Here is a 25,739-nt window from a genome sequence, read left to right as displayed (position 1 = left end):
GGAGGTCCACTGGCACCTTTAGAAACGGCAGTTGAGTAACTCCCACAGAGGGGAACCAAAGCTGGGAGAGGATAATAGTAACGGACACTGCAAAATGCACTGTGTACACAAAGCTCTGTGCTAACACTGATGGCTCAGTGTTTTGCATATGTGTTATGCTGGTCTGTATATTCGTGTTTCCTGCAGGGTTTTTGGAGTCTCTGGATGACTTTTACCTTCTCAGCAGTGGTTTGGTATTGCTGCAGACCACAAACAGCGTGTATAATAAAACCCTACTGCAGCACGTGGTACCCAAGTCTCTCCTGGCCTGGCAAAGAGTCCGGGTGGCCAATATGATGGCAAACGGAGGCAAGCAGTGGGCAGAGGTCTTTTCAAAATACAACTCTGGTAAGTGGCCTTGCAGAATCACTTTTAGGCGTGTACATACGTTTAGATCTGGAGTTAACCAGTAAAGCCATACCCATGCCCTGTCTTCATGTCTCCCGATATTTCAGGCACGTATAACAATCAGTACATGGTCCTGGACCTGAAGAAGGTAAATCTGAACTACAGCCTTGGTAAAGGCACTCTGTACATCGTGGAGCAAATTCCTGCATATGTAGAATACTCTGAACAAACCGATGTTCTGCGGACAGGTATTTTCTTCATGCTAGAAGTCCGGAAGTCTGATGTGTGTGTGTGTGTGTGTGTGTGTGTGTGTGTGTGTGTGTGTGTGTGTGTGTGTGTGTGTGTGTGTGAGAGATGGGTAATATGTGCTGTGTGAATGTATGATGCGGGGAGTATATGGTAGGGAAGGAAGGAGGGGAATGCCGTTGCTAGTCACACAGGGAAAGAATGACCAGGTTCAGCACAACATGTAAAACCTGCGCCTCAGACTCTTACGTGACAGCATGATCTACCCTTATGCGTAGACTGGGACAAAGCCAGGCATTCACAATCTTAGGACTACTTATGGTTCCAGTATTACCTTCTCTGCTGGGTTCCCAAGTAAAATTTTAGTTCAGCGACTATTTATGGGAGTGCTACTCTGGCCCAGGGACTGGAAAAGCATGGATGTAGAATCCCCAACACACAGTCTGATCGGGAAGCAAGGCACCTAAAGAAGCTATTAGAACCCAGAAAGCAAACAGCAGTGATACGCTCTGGTGTAGCAAACCTGGTGGTGACGCTGTCAGTGGGAGGGATGAGAGAAGGCGGTTATGGAGGGCAGGGTCACAGCCCAGACGTTGGAAGTGCTGGTTTTGGAGTCACATTGCCTTGATTTGACTATCTGTTCCTCAAAATCTTATCCACTCTGTCCAAGCCTTACTTTCTTCACCTGTAAAACCTGACAGTCATGGTGCAGGTCCCTAGTCCCTTACTCGTAATTACAAAATCCCCAAACTCTAAAAGTTCTTTGTTCCTTTGTCTTTTGTCCTAGCTCACTTGTGGTAGCCAAGTATGACCTGATCTGAACTCACTCGGCAGCAAAAACTAACTTGAACTATTTATGGCCTCTATTTATTTCCTCTCCTCTGGAGAGAATTTATACATCAGGCTACAGAGTTATCAATGTCTTTGATTATGAGGGGCTCCCCACAGAGAGACTGCAACATCATCTGTAATTTACACATTGCTGTTCTACAATCTGGAAAACCCTGAATTCTGAAACACATCTGGCCCCCAGGAGTTTTGCGATGTGGGAGTGTAGACCCTTGCAGTTTCACAGGGTTGTCCTGATAATTCACTGAGATAATTTTTGTCGATTCTCGAGCACATTGCCGACACTTAGAAGTCCTAACATCTTGCATTGAACATAGTGCTCAGCACACATAAGAAGTCCTCATTGAATATTGGTTAAATAAATGAAAGAGAAGATGATGTCTGCGTGGAGGTTTACAGGCTAGAAAGGAGCTCAGCAATTTGACAAGGGGACAAGGTCAAACAAACAGAGGCATGAAGACCGTGGTGTGAAGGAGAAACTATTAGCCCAAGACAGCTAGAGAGAAGGCTGTGACACGGAAGATAGGTAGTCAGAGGAAAATACAGCCTTTGGATCCTGATGAGCAGTCAGTTTAGCCTTTATACAAAGTCCAGAGATAAACCCATGAACCTATGGTCACCTAATCTACGGCAAAGGAGGCAAGAATATAAAATGGAGAAAAGACACTCTCTTCAATAAGTGGTGCTGGGAAAACTGGACAGCTACTTGTAAAAGAATGAAATTAGAACACTCCCTAACACCACACACAAAAATAAATTCAAAATGGATTAAAGACCTAAATGTAAGACTGGACACTATCAAACTCTTAGAGGAAAACATAGGCAGAACATTCTTTGACATAAATCGCAGCAAGATCTTTTTTGACCCACCTCCTAGAGTAACGGAAATAAAAACAAAAATAAACAAATGAGACCTAATTAAACTTAAAAGCTTTTGCACAGCAAAGGAAACCATAAGCAAAACAAAAAAATCAACTCTCAGAATGGGAGAAAATATTTGCAAATGAAGCAACCGACAAGGGATTAATTTCCAAAATATACAAACAGCTCATGCAGCTCAGTATCAAAAAAACAAATAACCCAATCAAAAAATGGGCAGAAGACCTAAATAGATATTTCTCCAAAGAAGATATACACATGGCCAAAAAAAGCACATGAAAAGATGCTGAACATCACTAATCATTAGAGAAATGCAAATCAAAACCACAATGAGGTATCACCTCACACCAGTCAGAATGTCCAACATCAAAAAATCTACAAACAATAAATGCTGGAGAGGGTGTGGAGAAAAGGGAACCCTCTTGCACTGTTGGTGGGAATGTAAATTGGTACAGCCACTATGGGGAACAGTATGGAGGTTCCTCAAAAAACTAAAAATTAGCCTTTATCCTTTAGAAAACTGGAGTCTTTGAAAAGGAAGAACACACAGGTCAGAGAGAAGACAGGAGGAGAGTTAGGAAACTGTTGAAATAGATCAGCTGAGAGATGAGAAGGAACAGAACCAAGACACGGTATGGATCCTGGGGATCAGGGCCGGTCCTTCATTTCCCAGGTCCTCGAATCCATTTTGTAACGACACCCAGAGGGAACCGCCTCACTCCAGGGTGGCTCCTGCCAGCTAAAGGCATATAATGTGCATAAAACAGAATTAATTAAGGTGGAAACTTCAAGAAGATCAGATGCCACCAAGTAGCGGACCTACCTCCTCTTCTTGCTGGAAAATGCACCTGAGAAGTCAGATCATTAGGTGGCTACTTGGTTGGCATGGCAGTTCAAAACTGAGAACCTAGCTGTCTGACTTGGTTCTAAGAGCCTGATAATAATAGGAAGCCGCTGATTATATGCTGGTAGATTCAGGTTCTTTGCAATCCCATTCCTAGATCCCATGAAGAAATCTACCCTGGGACTAAAACAAGCTGATGCTGATCTTTCTGTAGTTTTGTTTTGTTTTCCCCCAGAGGCAAGAAGAACACAGAGTTAAATTCATTGAGTGTCTACTATATACTTGACATACCTTTTACTTACATTCCTTTGTTTGACCTTCATAACATATTTCCAGATAAGTAGTTTTGTTACCATCTTACTGTGAGGGAAGAAAGGCTCAGAAAGAAACATGTGATTTTCCTAAATAATTAAGCAATATCATATAGCCATTTAAAAAAAAAAAAAAAAGTCCCGCAAACCTCCTAGTATTTGGAAGCAGCTGTGATACGCCGATAGAAGCCCTGGGTGATTTTAGTCAGCAGGAAGGCATTCGACCTCTCTGAACCTCTGTTTCTTCCTTTAGAAGGAGGGATGTAATATTTATACATCAGCAGGTATTGTGTTGTTATATAAGATACTCTATTTTAAATCTTTTTTTAGTCATGAAGCTTTATGAAAATGTGAAGTATAAAGCGGCCATTTTTATTATTCATTTGAGCTATTCACATAGAGAACTATAATTATAAAAGTTAATATTCATCTAGTGCTTACCAGGTACCAGACCCTGTTGTAAGCTACTCCATCCGTTTGAACTCAGTTAACACAATGATCCTTATAAGGTAAGTACTATCACTGTTCACATTTTATAGACTGAGGCACAGAGAGGTTAAAAAAGTCGTGTAAGGTCACATACCTAATAATGGCAGGACCAGGCTGAAGGTCCAGGCACCCTAACTCCCAAGTTGTGTAACCTAGGTACACTGCAATAATAAATGTGACTTTTAGCCTGCACTTCCAATGTTGTCTTTATCTCACTTCTTCCTGATGCTGGCTCTGTGCCCCAGAATCAGCAAGGTTGAATGTCTTGTCATTTGTTTTCTCTTAATAAGTTCACCCCCGAGTAGGGGATCCTATAAAACAGTAAGAAGGGGAAAAGGCAGACAAGGGCTAAGAGAATATGGGAGTGGGAATTAATCCCCGAATGCTGAAGGTTGACTGTCCTATAGGCAATACCCTAGGCCACTGTAATCTGAGCTGTTCCCGAAATGTTGATTTTACTAAAGGTGTGTCACATGTTTGACACCTAGTGTCGTTGGCACACTGAAGCTCTGAATGAAGCTGAGCCTTTATGAATGTCGAGCGTCAGAGGAGTTAAATGCCTACTGGAACCGTAAAGACCATCTCCATTCCCCTCACATTATGAACTCTTCCTTTCCCCCCTCCTGCTAAAAAAAAAGGGGTTGGGGGAATGAGGTTAACTGCCTAAGGTCTAGTTATTCAACCCTGAGCCTAGAATTCAGATAATCTTCTGCTTAATAGACTGCTTTAAGAATTTGGGGTGAAAACCCAAAGAACCCTGATGCTTTTCTTCCCCTCATGGAATAATCTAGAGGTCTACCGAGTCTGTAAATGTCAAAGGATCTGTTTGATTGCCAGGGTTCACAGTCATTATTTTCTATGTAGTATCATTTTGTAATTACACAGCTGTGCCAATTTTCAAAAGAAAGTACCACGAATAACATTTCTTTGGTTTCCTCTCTCTTCTGTCTTCCTCCCTGTCCATCCCACCCTTCCCTCCCTTCCATTCCAAATTAGGCTACTGGCCCTCCTACAACATTCCTTTCCATGAAAAAATCTACAACTGGAGCGGCTATCCAATGTTGGTGAAGAAGCTGGGTTTGGACTACTCTTACGATCTGGCTTCACGAGCCAAAATCTTCCGGCGTGACCAAGGGAAAGTGACTGATATGGAATCCATGAAGTATATCATGCGCTACAACAGTACGTAGCACATTTCTCAGGAATCATTCTTCAGAACTCCTTTTCTTCCCCCATGGATAAAGAATCCATGTCATTTTATCATCTCTGTACTAGAAGGAATTATAAGAAGTTATTGAATTATTTAGTATTCAGTTGATACTATGCATATTATATACACAACAAATAGAATTTTGTCCTCTTTTATAAAAATGGTAGGGAAGAAGATTCTACATTTCTTTTTTACTGAAAAAGTTATATGTAAAACACAGAAGAAAAAACCCACGTAGGGTACTTTTTTTTACCCTACCGTCGCAAACACAGATTTCCTTCCAAGGAGAAAAGCAGCTACTAAAACAGCAATTATTCAAAAATACTTTATTTTTGATGAACAGTATCGAGTCAGATTTGTATTTATTTTGTTAAAAAAAATGTAGGTATATTTGTCCTCTGTTACCTTTCTTCCATCCAATTCTTCACTGTGCAAGGTCCTTGAGACCAGGCTGAGACTGGAGCAGGGGACTTGGCAGTTGCCTCTTCCCAGTACAAGTCAGAGGTGACTTCTGTATATGGGAGCAGGCTGGGCCGAGGAGGTCTCTGGGGTATACGCTCTGATCATCTAGGCTTTAACAGGTCCAGTTTACTGTGGATAAGTGGATCTCAGAATGGTCGGTGCTCACGCTTTTCCCCATCACTGTTTCCTAGATTACAAGAACGATACTTACAGTAACGGCGATCCCTGCAATACCATCTGCTGCCGACAGGACCTGAACTCACTTAATCCAAGTCCTGGAGGTTGCTATGACACCAAGGTAACATGCCATTGGTGGTTTGGTTTTTTTTTTTTTAACTTTTTGTTTTATACTGGAGTCCAGCCAGTTAACAGTGCTGCAGTAGTTTCAGGCGTACAGCAACGTGACTCGGCCATACGTAACATGTATCCGTTCTCCCCCAAACTCCCCTCCCATCCAGTCGTTACTGGTTTTGGGATTTAATTTCTACCAGTACCTAGGCCTTTTCAAAGGCAGAGCTGCAGAGGTTTTTGTGGCATAAAACACAATAATGTCTCTAGACACAAACTCAATTCAGGAATCAGCTTTTTCAGAGATTCTGGTGGTAGGTCCTATTGCCTAACTTCCAGTTCCTGCTCGGCCACTCAGCTGTAAACCACATAATCTTTTATGCTTCTGTTTCCTCATCCGAAAAATGGAAATAAGAGTACTTGCCTCAAGGGTTGTTGTGAAGAATCCACACTTAATAGCTATAAACTGTTCACAACAGTACTGAGTGCGTTGTTTGTAAATGTACACAGTCATGACGATGATGATGGTGATATTGTGGAGGTTTTAAGGTTTACCAGACCGGCCCAAAGTCCAAAGAACATACTGAGAGCAGTGTGATTTCACGTTACACAGGAATTGAATGTAGCTGAAGGAACAAGTATTGGACCAGGTGCTCAAGCAGTAAAGACTTTTCACTATGCTAGAATTGTTAAGTGCCGTAATGTGTCTCACAGTATAGGTAATAAGAAGTTTGCAGTGGGGCTGAAGCCCACTCATATAGGCTTGTGAGAACCAGCTGTTAAAATAGTTGACACCAAGTCGATAGCTTGAAGTGGTGGAATATTTACATCATGGAAATCAGCAAACACTACAAATAGGGGTCTTTTTCCCTCAGAGAGCTAGTTAGTTAAAAATTTACCAGGATTTGGGATGTCCAGGGTTGTGAGTTAGCCATTCAGTTGGTGGAAGGAATCATTCTACCACATCCTTTTGCACTTTTGGCTTGGGCATATGTCTTTTCATTTGCATCTCCAGTCCTAAATTCTAGAAGAAATCTGTTACAAGCGGAGTTAACTGTTCTATCTGAAGCTCTGATGACTGTAAGAATGCCAACCCCCCCCATACATTATTTTTTCTATCAGCTTAATGTCTAAACAGAAGATGCCTTAGAATAGTTTGAGCCAAGCTTTAGCCTTAATGACTCTCAAAATGTTGTGTAAGAAAAATTTAGTGGATGTAGCGAGCCTGGCACACGTGAAGCCCCAGTGAATGCTTTTGCATTTATTTCTTTTTAATGGCATTTGCAAACATTCAGTAAAGTGTGTGAAAAGCGTTATATCCATTCCAGAACACACAAAGAGAATTACTTGAACTGGGGAGAGCCCAAGTCAAGCTTCCATCTGCCAAATTTTACTTTCTTCAGGAGACAAGAGCCTGCCAATTTTTCATCAAAAAAGTCTCTGTTGAAGCATATACTTTAAAAATATCATTTCTCTTGAGCCATTTTGAATATGAGGAAAACCAGAAGTTATGAGACGTTTCCTGCTTTCCCCTCTAGGTTTAAGATCTGCTGCTACCCAATGTTCAAGTGTTTTTAAGAACCACGGACCTCACTTTTCATCGAGTTCCTTCTACTTTAATACTCGTTAGTGCCCTGATTCATAACAACTTTTCCTGAGGAATTAATCTAGTCTAGGCACTGCTTCAAGTATTTGCTCTCATTAATCCTTATGACAACTCTTCTATGAAGCAGAGTTTTTTACAAATGAGAAAACGGAGTCAAAATACGTTTTGGAGCTAGAATTCCAAACGTGAGTAACCTGATTCCAGGTCTCACACTTTTAGCGGTTCGCTTAACACGCTTCTACTGGTCAGCGCACATTTGAATGCCGGATGGATGCAGAAGAACGTTCCTGTGGAAGCCTGTAAGATTCCACTTTAAGGGGAGCTAAGATTGTGCCTTTGGACGAGGAGCAGGAACGACAAGTACAGCAGGGATGTCGTCTAGCTTTTGCCCAGCGGTTTCCTAAAATGTCCCCCTCTCCTCTCTTTGCAGGTGGCAGATATCCACCTGGCGTCCGCGTACACAGCCTATGCCATTAGTGGGCCCACAGTACAAGGTGGCCTCCCTGTTTTTCACTGGAGCCGTTTCAACAAAACTCTCCATGAGGGCATGCCAGAGGCCTACAACTTTGATTTTATTACCATGAAACCAATTCTGTAACTTGACATGAAATGGAGGGAGATGAGATACAAAGGGCACTATTTTAACTACGTTTTCCCATTCAGACTTAGTCTTAAAATATATTCAGTCCAGTCTATCATCAATTTCATTTTTCACTGCCAATTTTGTCATGTTTAAAACAAGCATTTACCATAGGGTAGAGCACTGTAGAAGAAAACATTACATACGGTGAACGACAAGACCGTTTTAGCACACAAGCTTATACACAAGAAAGTATGGTAGCAGCTGCTCCCTCGCTCACCAAAATCCATCCTCTGCTTTTAAGCCTGGCCCCACAGACCGCACCTCCCAGGCTGCCTTGGGCAGCTGTGCCACGTGGCGGAGTTCTCGCGAGTGGACTCTTTCCAGGCCTGGCCCCTAACAGCCTGTACTGCTCATGCTCTTTCCCCTTCTCCCAGCTGGATGTGCTTGATGACAGAGCTCTAGGGGGTGCTGGGACCTGCAATAGGAATACTCCAATAGTGTTCTTTTTCTGGTCATTAGGAAGCAACAGCTGGGGCTTTTTCTGGCGCAGGATAGGCACATAATACAGCAAACGTTAATGTTGTCTCCCGTTAGTTAAAAGCAGCATAGCTAATCTGGGAGCAACTCTGCATAACAAACTTTTCTTTCAAAGCTGGAGAACTGTATGTGGTTTGAGTGCCGTGGTGCTGGCAAGTTAAGTTAAACGAGCCATGCTGAACAGTGTAACAGTGACTCTCAACAAGGTGAAAGACTCCCAAAAGAAAAAACAAAGACACACAAGGGCTGAGAACAATCAGAATGAATCAGAGTACACAGGATGTGAAAAACCCAGCAGTTTATTTCAAAGTATAAATTTCAGGCTTGCTGAACAAAATCCCACTACAGTTAACACTTATACAGACAACACTCTACTGTACATTTAAAAAAGAAAAACCCCCACAAAAACCTTCAAAGCCTAATAAAAATAGGGCAACTTGCTATAGCCCAGTTGCTATTAGACATTAGGAAGGTCTTACATTGTCTTATTATTTACACTTTCAGCTGCAATAAAGAAAAATCAGGATGCAAGTTTACTACAAAGGAATTATTTTTATATTTAAATTTGAAATGGTTGATAAAACACTAAAGCCAGGATTTCCCAAAAGGTGTTTGATTGCCCAGTTACCTTATTTACAAACAAAATGTTTTTAAAAGATGGCAATTAAATATAAATGATGGGTATTAACTGACTCTACAAATAAAAAAAAAAATGAAAAACTTATTTAGCATGATAAAATAATTTGACCAGAAGACAAAGCATGTATTTGTATCATCCTGTCCCTCCCCACTGGCTGGCTCAAGGGGAATAAGTTTTAGGAATTGGATAAACCTGCCGCACTAACAAAACACCTTATAGGAATTGTTCTAAACTTTTTCTTTTTTTTGTCCCAGAATTTTTTAAAAGGGGAGGGAGCTTCATTTGCCCAGTAAATAGTAAGGCAGGCAGAATCATACATTGGTTTTAGATAGAGTTATTTTCAATAATCTAATACTGGGACATGGTATTTCTGGAAATTAAAATAAAACAGGCCAATGATAAAGCTAAAGTAATGAATAAATCATAGGATGCTGAAATAGCCCAAGAAGGAAAGTCCCGGAGAACACTTGGACGTGTCTGCCGTAACCTACTGTGCTAAGATCACAGTGTATAAAAGTGAGAGAGGAGGATACCACAGGCATTATTTTCTTAATCTTGTACAGTACTGGAAAATTCGCAGAATAAGACAAAAGTGTATGCAGTATTGACACCTTGCTGCGTAAATGATCATTTTGAAAGTGTAAGCAAACGAGCAAACAAACAAAAAAAACTACGTCAACACTTAATCCAATACAGCAAGAGAACTGTGTGGTGCGGCCCACCTAAGGAGTTCTGCCGACAGATGGTCCTAAGATTCCAAGCTCCTTGCTTTAGGTCATTTTTTTCAATTAAACCTTTCATTTACTATCTGGCAATGGGGGTCAGGAGAGTGGGGAACACCTCTCTGTGAGGCAAATGGTATCCCAATAAACACTCACTTCTCAAGGAAGAAAGCGCTCTACTCTTCACTTCTCTCATAAACTTCTACTGTGTTAAACAGCACACAGTTTTCTGCATATTTTAAAAAGTGAGTCCAGAGAAATAGAGGGATATAGTTACCTCATAAAGTTACCTGTTAACAACAGATGTCTTTGTATGTAATTTATAAATTTACTGGCAAGAACATAATTTTAAAATGTGAGGCTTACACTTAAAACAGGGTGAAGATTACTCTGACAAAGTGCAAAGTAGAGAGTAACAAACATCACAGTTACCTTTAAATGTCATATAAACATCCTATATTTCAGGCTGAAGTATCAGAAGTTTCCAGGATTTCCAATAAGGCAATACTTACACAAGTATTGTCAGGCTAAAAAGGTAGCAAACTTGCATTCCCAAAATGGGATTATCAAGTTTATTTATAACACTCTGTGAAAAGATAGATACTGTGAAATAAAAAAAAGGTACCATGGAGTGTGAACTGCTATTAAAAAAATCTGTAACCAGTAGCTATTTCTAGTTGAGTCCTCCATTCTCTGTCCCCAAAGAAACAAACCAAACAAAAAGAAAGTACTCCTCAACATGAAAACCTGCCCCAAATAAAAGCCTAGAGTTCTAGCCTAGCACCCATAAGTAACTCCAATACAGCTGCTGCCTATAAATCCCATGGCAGGCTAACTGAAGGAGACCATCTCATAATATCTTTTCCCTCAAATAATCACAATTTCTCTTTGTACCTTCCCTCCACCACCTGTAATAAAGTTTTATTTTACTGTAGAAAATTTATTTTTAGGGTTACTATTTAAGTATTTTTTTTCTCTGACAGAAATGACACAATATAGGCTAAAATAATAATATTCTCATTCTACTGGGCTTTCTTCACCTGATTATATAATGCTATGAAAGCTTTAAAAAAAAAAAAAAGGATTAGTAAATATAAATAAAAAACGTTCACCAAGGGCACCTTTCTAGGCTAGGTAAGCAAATTATCATCAAGTGACCACAAAACCGGTCAATAAAGAACAATTTTGAACGTGGGCTTTCTATTCTGTAGACAGGAATGATCTTGAACACATAATCAACACTGCAACCATTGCAGGTAAAAACATATATACATGCAGATATAAGATAGGTGCTCACACACATCTAGAAGATCATCAATTTCTCCCTTTAAAGTTTCATTGGCATGACATTGGCAACTTCTTTACCATCATCATTAGTACTAGAATGAGTAACGTCTGCATAGTTGGTTGGCAAATACAATTAGTGGAAACTTTAATTCTTATTGTGGTCTCATTTTCTGAAAGCAAAAGGAAGATTTTGGATTTACTTTTGGCAATCTGTAGGCTTTCTTCAGCATCAATCAGACTTCACACCCAACATGACAGTACACTGACCGGTAAAAGTCTCTAAAGAGTTTCTTTACAACTAGAATGTTTCCTTATTACAAGCCACCGAAGTTGCAAACAAAGCAGCATTAATATTGAAGCCATAGCTCCTGCTTATAATTCCAGGAAAAATTAATGACTAACTTATTTAAGAAGGTAGGAGTATGAATTCAAATATGGTATGGGAAGATGACTTGAAAATTTGTTTCACAAACTCCACAAATTCCTTTCCACGTATGGCCAACCACGCTCTCACCCCCCAAATTACACCACCTCTCCTGTCTTAAGCTATCTACACTCAAACATGTACCTGATACCACGTATAGCTGGCACTCATAATGAAAATCCATGACCTAAGCTGAACTTGATTAAAACTTTGAAGAAGAACAGAGATGCACAGAAGTTATATCTAATTGTTACATAAAATGACTCCAAAGGATATACTTAAAAAAATCCTATCCAAAGCTGACATACGGTAAATCAGACAAAACTTAGCACCATCAAAACAAAGTTAAAAGATTAAGACAGGAAGAATGACAGGAGAATAAAGAAGAAATGGAGCTTTCCCTTTGATAGTTTACTCACTGTATTTTGTGAATTTTACTATTTACTTCCTTTGAAAGAATACTATGCTTTGGGTGATAAGGTAAACTAGAATTGCTTTCATCATCTCTAAAACCTTGTGCAACACAGATACCAAAATATATTTGAAGGAAAATTTTCTTACACAACGTGGTGCAAAAATAAAAAGCATTTATATTCTTGGAAGAAAAGAGCAAAAGTCAAATTTTTGGAGTTAAATGTAGTGACGTCACTGATGAGACTATTTATAAAAGGCTTGGTCTAAAATTTACTTGAGGGAGATGTGCTACGTTTGGTGGAGATAAAGGAGAAATGAGGGTGAAAGGCTGTCAGGGAAGAGTAAATAATAATGGACAAATGGCCCTGTTTACTTTTGTCGTTAATCTTTAAGGCACAAAATAAATGGAAAAACCAGATTAGAAAAGGGAGGGCCCATTGCAGATCTTTTTCATCTAACTGACAACCCAGAAGAGACAAGAGAAAAGATGAACAGATCCTTTCCTGTGTTCAAATTAAACTATTTAACCATTTTGCTTTTTATTTTTTCTTTGGGTTCCATTTAGATTCAGTTTAAATCATTTATCTATGAACCTACAGATCTCTGAGAAGCAGAATCATGCCAGATACATACGTCAAATCCTTTGATCTACTTACTTCACACTGGAAGAGAGGTAAATTTGAGAATGAAAATGGGAGATTCCACTGCAATAAACATATAAATACAGAAAAGCACAAACACCCACACATATACCCCAGCCTCAAAACTAAAGCAAGGTGCACATTTACATTTCAAACCCTTGAAGCGTGAATTGTTCAGGAAAAGATTCTGCTTTATGGGCTGAGTTTATTCTGATTATAAACAAATGTAATGTATATACACATCTGTCCAAGAAATCCTGCACAGTGTGGATTTTACAGTGGGTATCATGCACAAGATTAAAGCGAGACCCAAATGTGGAACTTTTGAAGAAGGAGGAAGAGATAAAGGCCCCAAGGTTTAACTGCTCTGGGAAGAAGAGATCACATCCGTTGACTGAGGATCACAGAAAGGTCCAAAACGTCCATAAATGTCCTTGGCTCGTACTGCAAAGTAGTATTTGCTTCCAGATACAAACTGGGTGAGAGTGCATGCCATGGGCAAGGGAAGCGCCTTTACTTCTCCAATCTTCTTCCACTGGGAGGGCACAGTGGCACTGGGCTCCTCGTGGTAAGCATACAGATGGTAGCTGTCGACGGCGGCACAGCTCCTGTCCACCTCGAGGACGCTCCAGGACAGCACAATGCCGTTTTGACTCTGCACCCGGGCTAACTTCAAGTGCGGCTTCTGAGGCGGAGATGTGCTGGCAGCCTCTGGGGGCAGGCGCTGCGGCTGCGGGGCTTCTGGTAAGGGCGCCGGGTGCACAGGGCGTGAGGGGGGCTCCTGGAGGAGGAAGAGGCACGCCAGTTTATAATGGCCACGAAGAGGGCCGCTGCTGAAGGGAGAGCACAGCATCCTAGAGAACATTTAGAGGGGCTTCACCTTACACCAAGGACCCTGGGAGACACCAGACCCCATGCCATTTCTGGCAAGTTCTAGTTGATTTGTAACCAGTAACGCCCCGCACGATGAGAGCTAAGGTTCCTCCCACTCTACGTTTGAGGTCTAAAATACTGAGTTTTCCTTGGGAAACAAAAGCCCTTGCTGATGGAACATCATCTTGATAAAAACTGAAATAAGCATCTACTTCTAACAAGATAATTTATGATTTGATGATCTGTACTACAGATACTTATTTTAATATAACATAACATTTTAAAATAACATGTGTGGCAGTCTATCATGTAAAATTTGAGTATCAACTCTACTTTCATTTTCAAACTGCTTTCCCATATAAGGACAGCAGCGTATTCTAAGTAAGCACATTTAACACTGAATGTATGTTCTTTTTCCCTTGGTCAGCACGAAAAAGGTGACATTTATATTGGACTGTGAAAGATAGAATTTAGAAATGTAGAAATAGTCACAGACCTTTCTGCCAGTAGGTAAAAGCATGAGCGAGGGCATGGGGATAGGCAAGTGAGGGGATTTATGGGCAAAAACAAGTATTAACTTTTATTTAGATATCGGGTATGTGAAGAAGAACATACACATTTGGAAAGGTAAGTTAAGGCCAGATGACGAAAATGTATGACGTATGACCTTGGGCTGGTTACTCAACCCCTCTGTACATTAGCGGCCATACCTATAATACAGGTATTAAATAAAAACTAAAGTTAGAACATGAAAATATCCTTTTTAATACTCCAAAATGCTCTTTTTAATTTAACCATGAGTTTAAAATGGTCTATTTCACTTTGCATGCCCCAGATGTGGACTCTTTTTATACACTGTTCACCACCACAAGCAAACTCAGTAATCCTCAGCCATCATTCCCTACAAACATGTGCTCACAATGGTAAGGTCTATTTTCTTCAATACACTTCTGCTGGAGACACAGAAGACCTGTCATTTCCTTTTGATGTAACCAGTTTAAAGAAAAAGGTACCAACTGCAACGATATTTGACGGCTCTACAGGTGAGAATTTTGTGAAACCAAGCACCCACACTTACAGTATGCACCTGTGGTGGCCGGTGATGCACTGTGAGCTGAGGCCCTGTGGATCCCAGGGTTAATCCGTTGTTGACAACGTATGTAGTTGCTTGAGGCACTCGAAGTGTAACACCTATAAAAGAAAATTCAGTGACAAAATTAGAATTCCATGACACTGAATTAACCACTTAAAGTCAGTAAAGTGATGTTTTCACCATTCAAAGGGAAAAATATTTCTATTTTTCCATAAGTCTATACTCAGCTAAAGTATTATTTGGGCATGAGGATAAAGAAATTCTCACATATGCGAGCTACCAAAATAAAATCTACCTCTGTGAACTTTTCCTCAAGTAGCCACTGGAGGATATATGCTCCCCAAATGAGAGAGAAAATCAAGAAAGAGGAAAACAGGAGACTTAGTGAACAGGAGAGAAATAAATGCCGTCCCTACCAAAAGGACTATAACCGAAAATCCTAGAACGCTGAAACACTGGAGCTGTAGACATGTACAAGGCAAACAGGCCAGAATGGAGCAGTGTGACTCTAAAGAGAGAAAACGTGAAGCTATCTTCACAAGGATCGCCGCCGCCTCCAGGACAGGGAGGTTACCCTTGCCTTGCGTTAATGAGGTTCCTCTTTCTTTCCATGCCCTGCTGATCAGCTGAGGATACTCATTTCATCCAACAGAAAACTCTTCTGACATACATCAGGGCAACAAAAGCAGAAAATTTAGAAGCCACCCATGCCTCAACCATATTCCTGCCATATATTCAGTACCACCATGTACCCTGACTGGGGTGAGCCCAGTTTCCCAGGATTCATTCATGACACAGTTGACTGAGTTCCCCAGAGAAAGCTCTTGTAAACTTGAGAAAGCTGAAGCCAGAATGTGAACCAAAGACTCTGCTTAGTTTATTTTCTCCTAGAAGCCATCACCTAATAATGGCATTACTGAAGTTTCTTTAAACAGCTGGATTTGCCCTTGCTATTAAATTTTGCAAAACTAAATATTTTTAGTGATACATATATAGATTGCAAAACCATACAGAAAAACAGAAAGTAAGTAAGGATGATGGTTATCTCTCATAGAAAGGGAGAGGGATGCAATTAAAGGCGGGCATATAGTAGACTTTTGGATACTGATAAAGCTCTATTTCTTAGGCTGGTGGGGAGTTCATATGTGGTTCGTTTTGCCATTTTTCTTTAAATTTTAAATATACCTTTTACAGAAACTTGTTTGTATGATATATTTTACTACTAAAAATATATATATGTATTTTTTCCATTTATATACACATACATATACATATGGAAATTACAAGTTACCTTTAACATTTTCCCATCTTTTATTTCTCAGCCACTTTCCATACCTTTAAGACTCTCTCATTGGAGGCTATCTTTTACCATTATCTCCATCTGGGCTAAGTCACAATTGATCATTCCCACTTTAACTAGGCAAGGTGTCTCTTAATAGAGTACAGACCAACATCAAATAGGGTACTGTGATAGTACAGGCCACAAGTAATTAAATTGAAGACAACACCCAGAACACATATCAGATAATATACAAGTCCAATTTTTCTGGTTAACTCTCCTAAGGGAAGAAAAATGAATTAATAATAGTTTTAATATGATATTTAGCACTTTTTGCTAAATCTAATGTCAATATAAGCTACTCCAGCTAAGTGCTAAAGAACTACATGTAACTTGGAGCCATATACAGGAAAAGAGTCTCTTACTATTTTGGGGATTGACCTGCCGAACAGCAGGAGCCTGCATAACAGTTCCTCGCAGGGAAGCCTGAGCTGGTGGTGCGGGGAGAGCTGTATAAACCACTTGATGGTTTGCAGGAGCTCTTGGTACAGGGAGCCTCGTGGTCACCTGAGTTACTGGACGATGTGTTACATTCACGGTGGTTGGAGCTAATGAAAAGCAGAAAAATATATTTAAAATGCAGTAAATGTTATGCTAAGTAAACAGTATTAAATGATAATTAACTTTATACAAAATCTGATTTACTATAATAAAGAGAACTAGAGACAAGCGACTCCTTTTGTAATCGTGAAAGGTAAGAATGACAGGGCCAATCAAAATTAATACTACTACAATCCAAGCTTCAGAAGAAAAGAGTACCTCAACCAGGTCCAATGCCCTTCCTACGCTAGTTTAACTAGATTAAATAAGCAAGTGAAGATGAAGAAAGGGTTTAGACCTTGAGAGTATGATCTTATAGGAGTGATTTAAAAGAGTAAATTTTCCCTTCCTCAGTGTTAAATTATTCTTAGCAGAGTGGAACTTTCGGCCCTCCAGGCCTTCTACCGATGGGTATAAATCCAAGAGGGTAACTCTGTGTTCCTCCAGTTTAAAAAAACTGGCTATTATAATTGATATTTTCTTCAGATGAGCCAAACCATTTCTTACTCAAAACAATAAAACACCCATTAAAATACAGGCTTCTTCCTTCTCTACTGTGGCATTCCTCCTAATTTATGTCCCAGAGAGCATTAATGCCTTGAGTGATATTAACACATATTTATCAAAATATGAGTCCTAGATGTTCACTGACAGCATAGAAATACAGTAATGATTTCAGGAGTTAACAGTTTCTTGTTGATAGCTCTCTGAATTAGAATTTACTTTTATAAATGACCACATATTAACTATATAATAAAAATCAATAATAAATATACTTTCATATGGAAAAATGGGCTCTATAATAAAATAAATTTGGAGGTAAACACTGGATATAATAAAGAGACTGCTTAGTCTTTACATATCCTAACTTTCAACGTGAGTCTTTCAAAAGCGGAAAAAAGTAAAGTATACAAGGAGGAATACTTATCTCTTCATCTCCTTATTCCCCATTTTACTATCTGTATTGTTCATGGGTTTGCATAATGACATTTCCTTCTAAATTATCTAAATTAGGTGACTCTCATTTTAATTTATTTCACTGGATCAAATTCCATGTGAGCTCAATGTATACCTTAATGAGAAGAGTGCTTATATAAGCATTTTGCAGATAAATCTCTTAAGCAATAGGCTATTTTTTGAAGAAGACAACCTGTCTTGATTGGCTTCCAAACAGATTAGGAGATACAGGCGACATCTTGAAAATGTCTGATTTATAGTTTCTTGAGAGGTAGCAGGTAAAATATTAGTGGTTCTGACAGTAGTGTTAGGCCAGTTAAAACTATTTCTAGTTAAGAATCATTTAAAAATTCTTGTTTGATCAGTCAATTATAACTTCTTGGTTATAATCAGAATGAATCATTACACTCATCCCTTCCAGAGAAACTATATTCATTTCTGCTGTTTACAGTGGCAAAGACATATATAATTGAACTCTTCTTTATAACTATTCTGTATCAGTGCTGCTACTTGAGACTGTCCACGAAATTAAGTCATACTGCATTCAAAAACATACATTGCCTTCAAAGTAACAATGAGGACTATTCTTAATTTTCTGTCTAATCTTTTTTTAAAATACTTTATAGTTTTTATAACTTATTACTAACATAATTAGGGTTAAAATCCAATTCATCTCAAGGGAATGAGAAGACAAGCCACAGACTGGGACAAAATATCTGCAAAAGACATATTTGATAAAGGACTATTATCCAAAACATACAAAGAACTCCTAAAAATCAACAATAAGAAAATGAACAACACGATTAAAAAGTGGACAAAGAATCTGAACAGACACCTCACTAAAGAAGATAACAGATGGCAAACAAGCACACGAAAAGATACTCAACATAACATGTCATTAGGGAGATGCAAATGAAATACCAATGAGATTCCACTAAACCTATTAGAATGGTGAAAATCTAAAACACTGACAATACCAAATGCTGGATGTGGAGCAACAGTTCCTCACACTCATTGCTGGCAGAAATGCAAAATGGTACAGCCACTCTGGAAGACACTTTGGCAGTGTCTCACAAAACCAAACATATTCTTCCCGTATGATCCAGCAATCACGCTCATTGGTATTTATCTAAATGAGCTAATTTTCTGTCTAATCTTTCCATTCAATTTCATAGTCATATTTCACTGCAGGCAAAACTAAAGTTTCAGCTTAGTGATTCAGCATATTTACCTGTAGGTAGTAAGTGTATGGTTGTCTGAGATGGTCCACTTGTTGGCACCCCAGATGGCTGAAGAGGTGGTGCTGGCTGGATGGGTTGCAGTGGTCGAGATATAGGCTGAGAAGAGCTCATGGTTGACCCAGGAGTGTGATTTATCTTTTTAAGGTCTGTTAATTAAAAGTGAGACAATATGATTATTGATAGAAAAAAATTAGAAATACAAGTTTATCCTTGCCATTCAGTCACATTTACCCCTAAGAGAACAATTTCTTTATTTTAATTAAGTGTACTTTTGCCAATTTGAAAACCAAGTCAGGACCTTAAACAATTCACTGTTGGCTCTATCACAGATTCTAATTCACATTTAAAGAAAACACAGTTTTACTTTTTTTTTTTAACGAAAGAATCCTACTTCTAACTCAATACAACAAATTTAAGGCTTTAGCAACTGCTACTTTAATACTTGAGTGTTGATGAAGAACAATGCACTGTAGATGGGAGAATTTAAGTCACACTCAGTGGTGGGGCAATGGAAAGAGACTCCAAGAGGCAGGGGTGATAGAAAGGGAACTGACAAGAGCACTGATAACAAACTTTGCTTACTTTGCTTTTTTATCTACAACCAGCCTTACCTGTGTCTTCTCAAAAATAACCTGTATTTATTTTTGTGCTCTAGGAAATTCCTTCCATTAAGATTTCTCTATTAAAAAAAATAGTAAAAGCAATACAGAAAATCTGAAACTTTTAAACAATAATCAGACGGGCATGAATTCAACCCTGACAAATGATGGCACAAATCTTCCAATTTTACATCAGTTTTATACAAAAAAAAAAAATTGATTTTAATGTCACATAATGAATTTTATAGCTAATTAATTTTGTTTTCCTAAAACCAACTTAACTATCTTATTCCCTAAAACGTAATTTTTTAAAATCTTTAGTTTTAAAAAAAATTTAATGTCTTTAAGGTAAAATAATTAGCACCTGATCCTATTAGATTTTCCACATGTATTATATAATTACCACCACAAAGTTTTAAAAATATGTCTGTGAACAGTTATTCTCAAATAACTTTGAGAAATACTTTATAGCTTGAATCATTCTTGGAGATTTACACTGTAAATTAGCATAGCAAAGACTCGGAGAAATCTGTATTAAGGAAAAAATCCATATAATTTTAACTCAGCATTTTCCAAGCATATTTAACCATGAACTTTTATCACAGAACACCTATTAACACTGTGGAAGAATAACTGGGAATATTGGTTAATATCTAACCAATATAATTTCTAAATATTATAACTCAGAATAATATTGAGAATTCTGGGTGTGCATGGTTTTTAACATTACTTTCATTTAACATCTACATTAAAACACACACACACATGGAAAAAACATTTAATTTAAAGTCAAAAGACTTGGGTTTAATTTGCACTCTGAATCTATCCTCAACTCTAAAATGAGCAGTATAGGGTTATTGTAAGGATCAAGTGAAATAACAGATATAAAAGGAGAGGTGTTCCACAAGTCAAATATTCTCCTAGTTGCTCTGTTTTCCTTTATGCCTTGTTCATATACATTCAAGATTTGATTTCTATTTTTTAATTCTAATCTTAAAAACCCTCTTTCTAAAAAGGACACAAATAATGGGGCAGAGATCTGTATTCAGTGAACATAATGGATTAAGAGAGAAAAATGGTATCAAAGCATTCCTTAGTATGATTACTTATATTTAAGTACCTTGTGAAGCTCCACTCTCTTCATCATCCATTGTCAGATCAATGACCCCACCTGAATCGTTGCCTGTGGCTTTTCCACTCTGAAAAAAACAAAACATTTGCATTTTGCAAAGAAAACTCTGGCAGACATAAGGAAAATAAAATAATACTGAGGGGAAACAAGGATAATGCATAGACTGTTTCAATTTGGACACCTAAATGGCCTTACCTGAAGAAAGAGTGTTTGTCAGATAAATGACCCAAGGATACTCATGAGCTAAATATGTGCCACATAAAAATAATTTTGAAATCCTTTCACTATAAATTTTTTTAAAAATTACACTGTCAATTGCATAGAGCTATTAAAGTGATGATCAAGTGTGTTAAGTGATTAAATGTAAACAATTCATTTTCTTTTTTTTTTAATTTTTTCTTTTTTTTTTTTAACTTTTTCTCTTTTTTTTTTTGATGTGGACCATTTTTAAAGTCTTTGCTGAGTCTGTTACAATATTGCCTCTGTTTTACGCCTTGGGTTTTGGCCCCAAGGCATGTGGGATCCCATTACCCCGACGAGGGATTGAACCCACACCCCCAACATTGGAAGGTGAAGTCTCAACCACTGGACTGTCAGGGAAGTCCCACACAATCCATTTTCTAACATTTAAATGTTGACCAATCCTACACTAAATTATCAACGTTAATTCACAAAAACACCAAAGGCAACTTTAAAGCCAGAATTAGGTTACATAAAATAATATATTTTTTCCCTGAAGAATGCTGTCGTACGATAGGATGTGATGTGCTATAATCAACTGCCATCTAATTTGACTGAAGTCCACCCACTGCCCAAAATCATTAGAAATGTAATTTTAAAAAATTTTAACTATATAATAACAAAAAAGGAAAGCAGTACAAAACAGACCTAAAGAGCCAAGATCTTCAAGTCAAAAAGACTGAGTGCATCTTTTAGTTCCAACACATACAAGCTATGTGAATTTATGTTAAAAGCGCATTTCCTCGATTTCCAAAATTTGGATATGAAGTCTATTATAAGGATTAATGTAAATATGCATACAAAGAGCTTAACACCAGGCATGATACACGGTAACTGCTTAATAAATGCTAATCATAATTACTTTATGATATATTATATCAACTCCAAATGATTAAGGCTTTCATCTATAAAACTCCCATTTTGCGAAATTAAAGAAAATAATTCTTTGATGTTAGCTATTCAGGCCAAATCCAAACACAATGGTGTAATTCTAAATCTTACACTTATAAACCTTTCTTTGATAATGACTTCATAGAAAATGACTTGTTTACAAACATCACAAATCTGAAAAATCCAAAATGAAAAGTTCTTAACAAGCCCTTGAAGAATATAACAGAATCCACTTGCTACAACAGATCTATATGGTCCACTTTTCAAACTAAGCTCCACTTTTAAAATTAAGTTTTAAATTCATCAAAAATTACTAGACAAACATGCAAACACCAGTAAAGTAGAACCCAACTAAAGACAAAAAGACAGTCAATAAAAATAACTCCAAGTGGAGCCAGACGTTGAATTCAGCAGAATTCAAAGCAGCTGTTAAAAAATATGCTCAAAGAATTACTAGAACAAATAATCCTAAAATTTATATGGAATCACAAAAAAACCAGAATTGCCAAAGCAATCTTGAGGGAAAAAAACAAAGCTGGAGACCTAACACTCCCAACTTCAGACAATAAACAAAGCTACAGTAATCAAAACAGCATAGTATTGGCATAAAAACAGACATATGGATCAATGGGTCAGAATAGAGAGCCCAGAAATAAACCCACACACCTACAATCAATTAATCTTTGACAAAGGAGGCAAGAATGATACAATGGAGAAAAGACAGTCTCTTCAGTAAGTGATGTTGGGAAAGCTGGACGGCCACATGTAAATCAATGAAGATAGAACACTCCCTCACACCATACACAAAAATAAACTAAAAATAGCTTAAAGACTTAAATATAAGACATGATACCGTAAAACTCCTAGACAAGAACATGGGCAAAACATTCTCTGACATAAATCATAGCAATGTTTTCTTAGGTCAGTCTCCCAAGGCAACAGAAATAAAAGCAAAAATAAACAAATAGGATCTAAAGAAACTCATAAGCTTTTGCACAGCAAAGGAAACCATAAACAAAACGAAAAGACAACCTTTGGACTGGGAGAAAATACCTGCAAACGATATGACTGACAAGGGCTTAATTTCCAAAATATACAAACAGCTTATACAACTCAATAACTAAAAATCCAACAACCCAATCAAATGATGGGTAGAAGACTTAAATAGACATTTCTCCAAAGAAGACGTACAGATGGCCAATAGGCACATGAAAAGATGCTCAACATTGTTAATTACCAGAGAAATGCAAATCAAAACTACAATGAGGTATCACCTCAAACTGGTAAGAATGGCCATCATTGAAAAGTCTACAAACAGTAAATGCTAGAGAGGGTATGGAGAAAAGGGAATTCTCCTACACTGTTGGTGGGAATGTAAATTGGTTCAACTGCTATGGAGAAAAATAAAGAGGCTCCTTAAAAAACTGAAAACAGAGTTGCCACATAATCCGGCCATCCCATTCCTGGGCATATATCTGGAGAAAACTCTAATTCAAAAAGATACATGCACCCCAATGTTCACAGCAGCACTATTTACAATAGCCAAGACATGGAAGCAACCTAAATGTCCAGTGACAGATAAATGGATAAAAAAGATGTGGGATTATATATACACACACACACACACACACACACACACTCATATATACATATACATACATACATACATATAATGGAATACTACTCAGCCATAAAAAAGAATGAAATATTGCCATTTGCAGCAACTTGGATGGACCTAGAGATTATTGTACTAAGGGAAGTAAGTGAGACAGAAAGACAAATATATGATAACACTTATACGTGGAATCTAAACTATGATACAAATTGACTTATTTACGAAACAGAAACGACTCACAGGCATAGAAAACAAACTTATGGTTACCAAAGGGGAAAAGTGGGGGAGGGATAAATTAGGAGTTTGGGATTAGCAGATACAAACTACTATATATAAAACAGATAACAAGGTCCTACTGTATAGCACAGGACACTATATTCAATATCTTGCAATAATCTATAATGAAAAAGAATATATACATATGTATAACTGAATCACTTTGCTATACACCAGAATCTAACACAACATTGTAAATCAACTATACTTCCATTTTTAAAAAATGAAAAAAATATGTCAAAGAATTAAAGGAAAATACGATATTAACAGATGTGCAAATAAGAAATCTCAAAAGTAGAAAACGAGAAAAACAGGAAGACAACAGAAAAATTAAGATAGAATATTAAAAAATCAACACAAAATAAAAGTAGGGAAACAGTACTCAGAAACAAAAGAATAGATGACATATTTTTTAAATTACAGAACAGCAGACCTAAATTCAACCATATCAACGACTATACTAACTAAATGGAATGAAATTTCCTATCAAAATTAGGGATTGTCAGATGAAATAATATATCAAGAAATCAAGAAATAACTAGTTTTCTTCTAGATACTCACTTTAAATACAAATACACAAACACACTAAAAAAAGCAAGCATAAAAAAACTGCTGTAATCACATTAATGTTAGACAACATATAAAGAGGTAAACCTTATAACGATAAAACAGTCAATTTGTCTATTTCTTTTATTGTTTTCACTCATGTTTTGATGCTCTATTATAAGGTGCATATTTTTCTATAATGTATAATATAATAGGAAGAGAAGATCTATAATCAATGATCTAACCTACATTATATTTTTATTTACCATAACCTGACTGATAAAATTCATCTATTATCACATACTACAGGTAGTTTCCTGGTTATATTTTCTTCTTGAGAAATAAAACTGAATTATTTCAATAACTATTAACAGCAATTATAAGACAGTCATGATAGCTGGCACTATTCCCATCAGGCTCTGTGCTAAGTGTTTTATCAATACATTCATTAACAAATTTAATCTTTACAATAATCCTGAGGTTGAGACCAGCATTAGCCATATTTTATAAGTAAGAAATCAAGGTGTTAGATAACTTATTCAAGGCTTACACATTATTAAGTGACAGGAGGCACTGTCTGACTCTAGAGCTTATTATTTCTATGCCACTAGGTGCACATTTATATATTTTCGCATTTTTTCTGCCATCAATTCTAAGAAAACTTATGTAATCAGAGACATTACATGCCTATATCTGCATTTACACACATTACAGAATTACTCAATTTGAAACTATTAAAAAACATCTTAGTTGTATCAAATAGCTTTTAATACTAAGAATCTATTTTATTAAAAAGTTACTTAAGGGCTTCCCTGGTGGCGCAGTGGTTGAGAGTCCGCCTGCCGATGCAGGGGACACGGGTTCGTGCCCCGGTGTGGGAGGATCCCGCATGCCGCGGAGCGGCTGGGCCCGTGAGCCATGGCCGCTGGGCCTGCGCGTCCGGAGCCTGTTGCTCCGCAACGGGAGAGGCCACGACAGTGAGAGGCCCGCGTACCGCAAAAAAAAAAAAAAAAAAAAAGTTACTTAATCATGTGTCCTTCCCGCAAAATGAGACCACTCTCATTAAGTGAACACTAAGAAAATTTCAAGAAAGCAAAGATACTGGCTTTGTAGGTTTTTGGGGGTTTTTTTGGTTTTTTTTTTTTTACTGAAACAAATAACAAGAACATATTTGAAAGGCAATAACTAGAACATATTTGAAAGGCTAGAGTAGGGCACTTCAACAATTGCAAGGGAAGTTATAAATACAGAAGACCTGGTTGTTCACTCCACACACATCTCTCCAAGGGGACTTGGGAACTACAGGCAGGCTTGGTTGGCTACCAGGAATGTGACCCTTAGAAAGTTTACATTAATAAATGATAATTTTCTTATGTACTCCTTAAACAGTGTCATACTGGCTTATCAGGATTGATTTGCACAGACATCAAGTCTGACGATGCACACCTGGTTTCATTGTTGAGGTCCTGAGTTTTGACTGCCATGGCTGGTTACAAAGAAAGAGGCAGCTGTATAGTCAGCTCAGACCCTGATAGTCAGTCTTCTCTGGGCAAAGACTATTGGCACATGTCCCTGCAG

The 25,739-nt window shown here is 37.9% G+C and overlaps 2 protein-coding genes across 4 annotated transcripts in view; one reads left to right on the top strand and one right to left on the bottom strand.

Moving 5' to 3' along the window:
- The window catches only part of PLBD1 (phospholipase B domain containing 1), a 68,990-nt gene extending 60,724 nt beyond the window's left edge, over positions 1-8,266 (top strand). Inside the window, exons 7-11 of the mRNA XM_024733369.1 lie at positions 187-387; positions 495-635; positions 5,002-5,187; positions 5,869-5,975; positions 8,002-8,266. Of these exons, the coding sequence (XP_024589137.1) occupies positions 187-387; positions 495-635; positions 5,002-5,187; positions 5,869-5,975; positions 8,002-8,169 (803 nt within the window). The 3' untranslated portion in view covers positions 8,170-8,266. The remainder of the gene's footprint in view (positions 1-186; positions 388-494; positions 636-5,001; positions 5,188-5,868; positions 5,976-8,001) is intronic.
- A 708-nt stretch (positions 8,267-8,974) lies between these two features.
- Positions 8,975-25,739, bottom strand: part of ATF7IP (activating transcription factor 7 interacting protein) — a 123,828-nt gene continuing 107,063 nt past the window's right edge. For 2 of the 3 annotated variants that reach the window (XM_024733366.1, XM_024733364.1), the window contains exons 11-15: positions 20,582-20,660; positions 18,853-19,008; positions 16,490-16,672; positions 14,771-14,883; positions 8,975-13,600 (exon numbers count right to left, since the gene is read on the bottom strand). In XM_024733366.1, the coding sequence (XP_024589134.1) occupies positions 13,178-13,600; positions 14,771-14,883; positions 16,490-16,672; positions 18,853-19,008; positions 20,582-20,660 (954 nt within the window). In that variant the 3' untranslated portion in view covers positions 8,975-13,177. The remainder of the gene's footprint in view (positions 13,601-14,770; positions 14,884-16,489; positions 16,673-18,852; positions 19,009-20,581; positions 20,661-25,739) is intronic. The other variant, XM_024733365.1, reaches the window with a different exon arrangement.

This window comes from Neophocaena asiaeorientalis, unplaced genomic scaffold, assembly GCF_003031525.2.
Source record: "Neophocaena asiaeorientalis asiaeorientalis breed wild unplaced genomic scaffold, Neophocaena_asiaeorientalis_V1.1 scaffold150, whole genome shotgun sequence".
Classification (NCBI taxonomy): domain Eukaryota; kingdom Metazoa; phylum Chordata; class Mammalia; order Artiodactyla; family Phocoenidae; genus Neophocaena; species Neophocaena asiaeorientalis.
The sequence above is the reverse complement of the archived record's forward strand: the minus strand, read 5'-3'. Positions and strand labels throughout refer to the sequence as shown.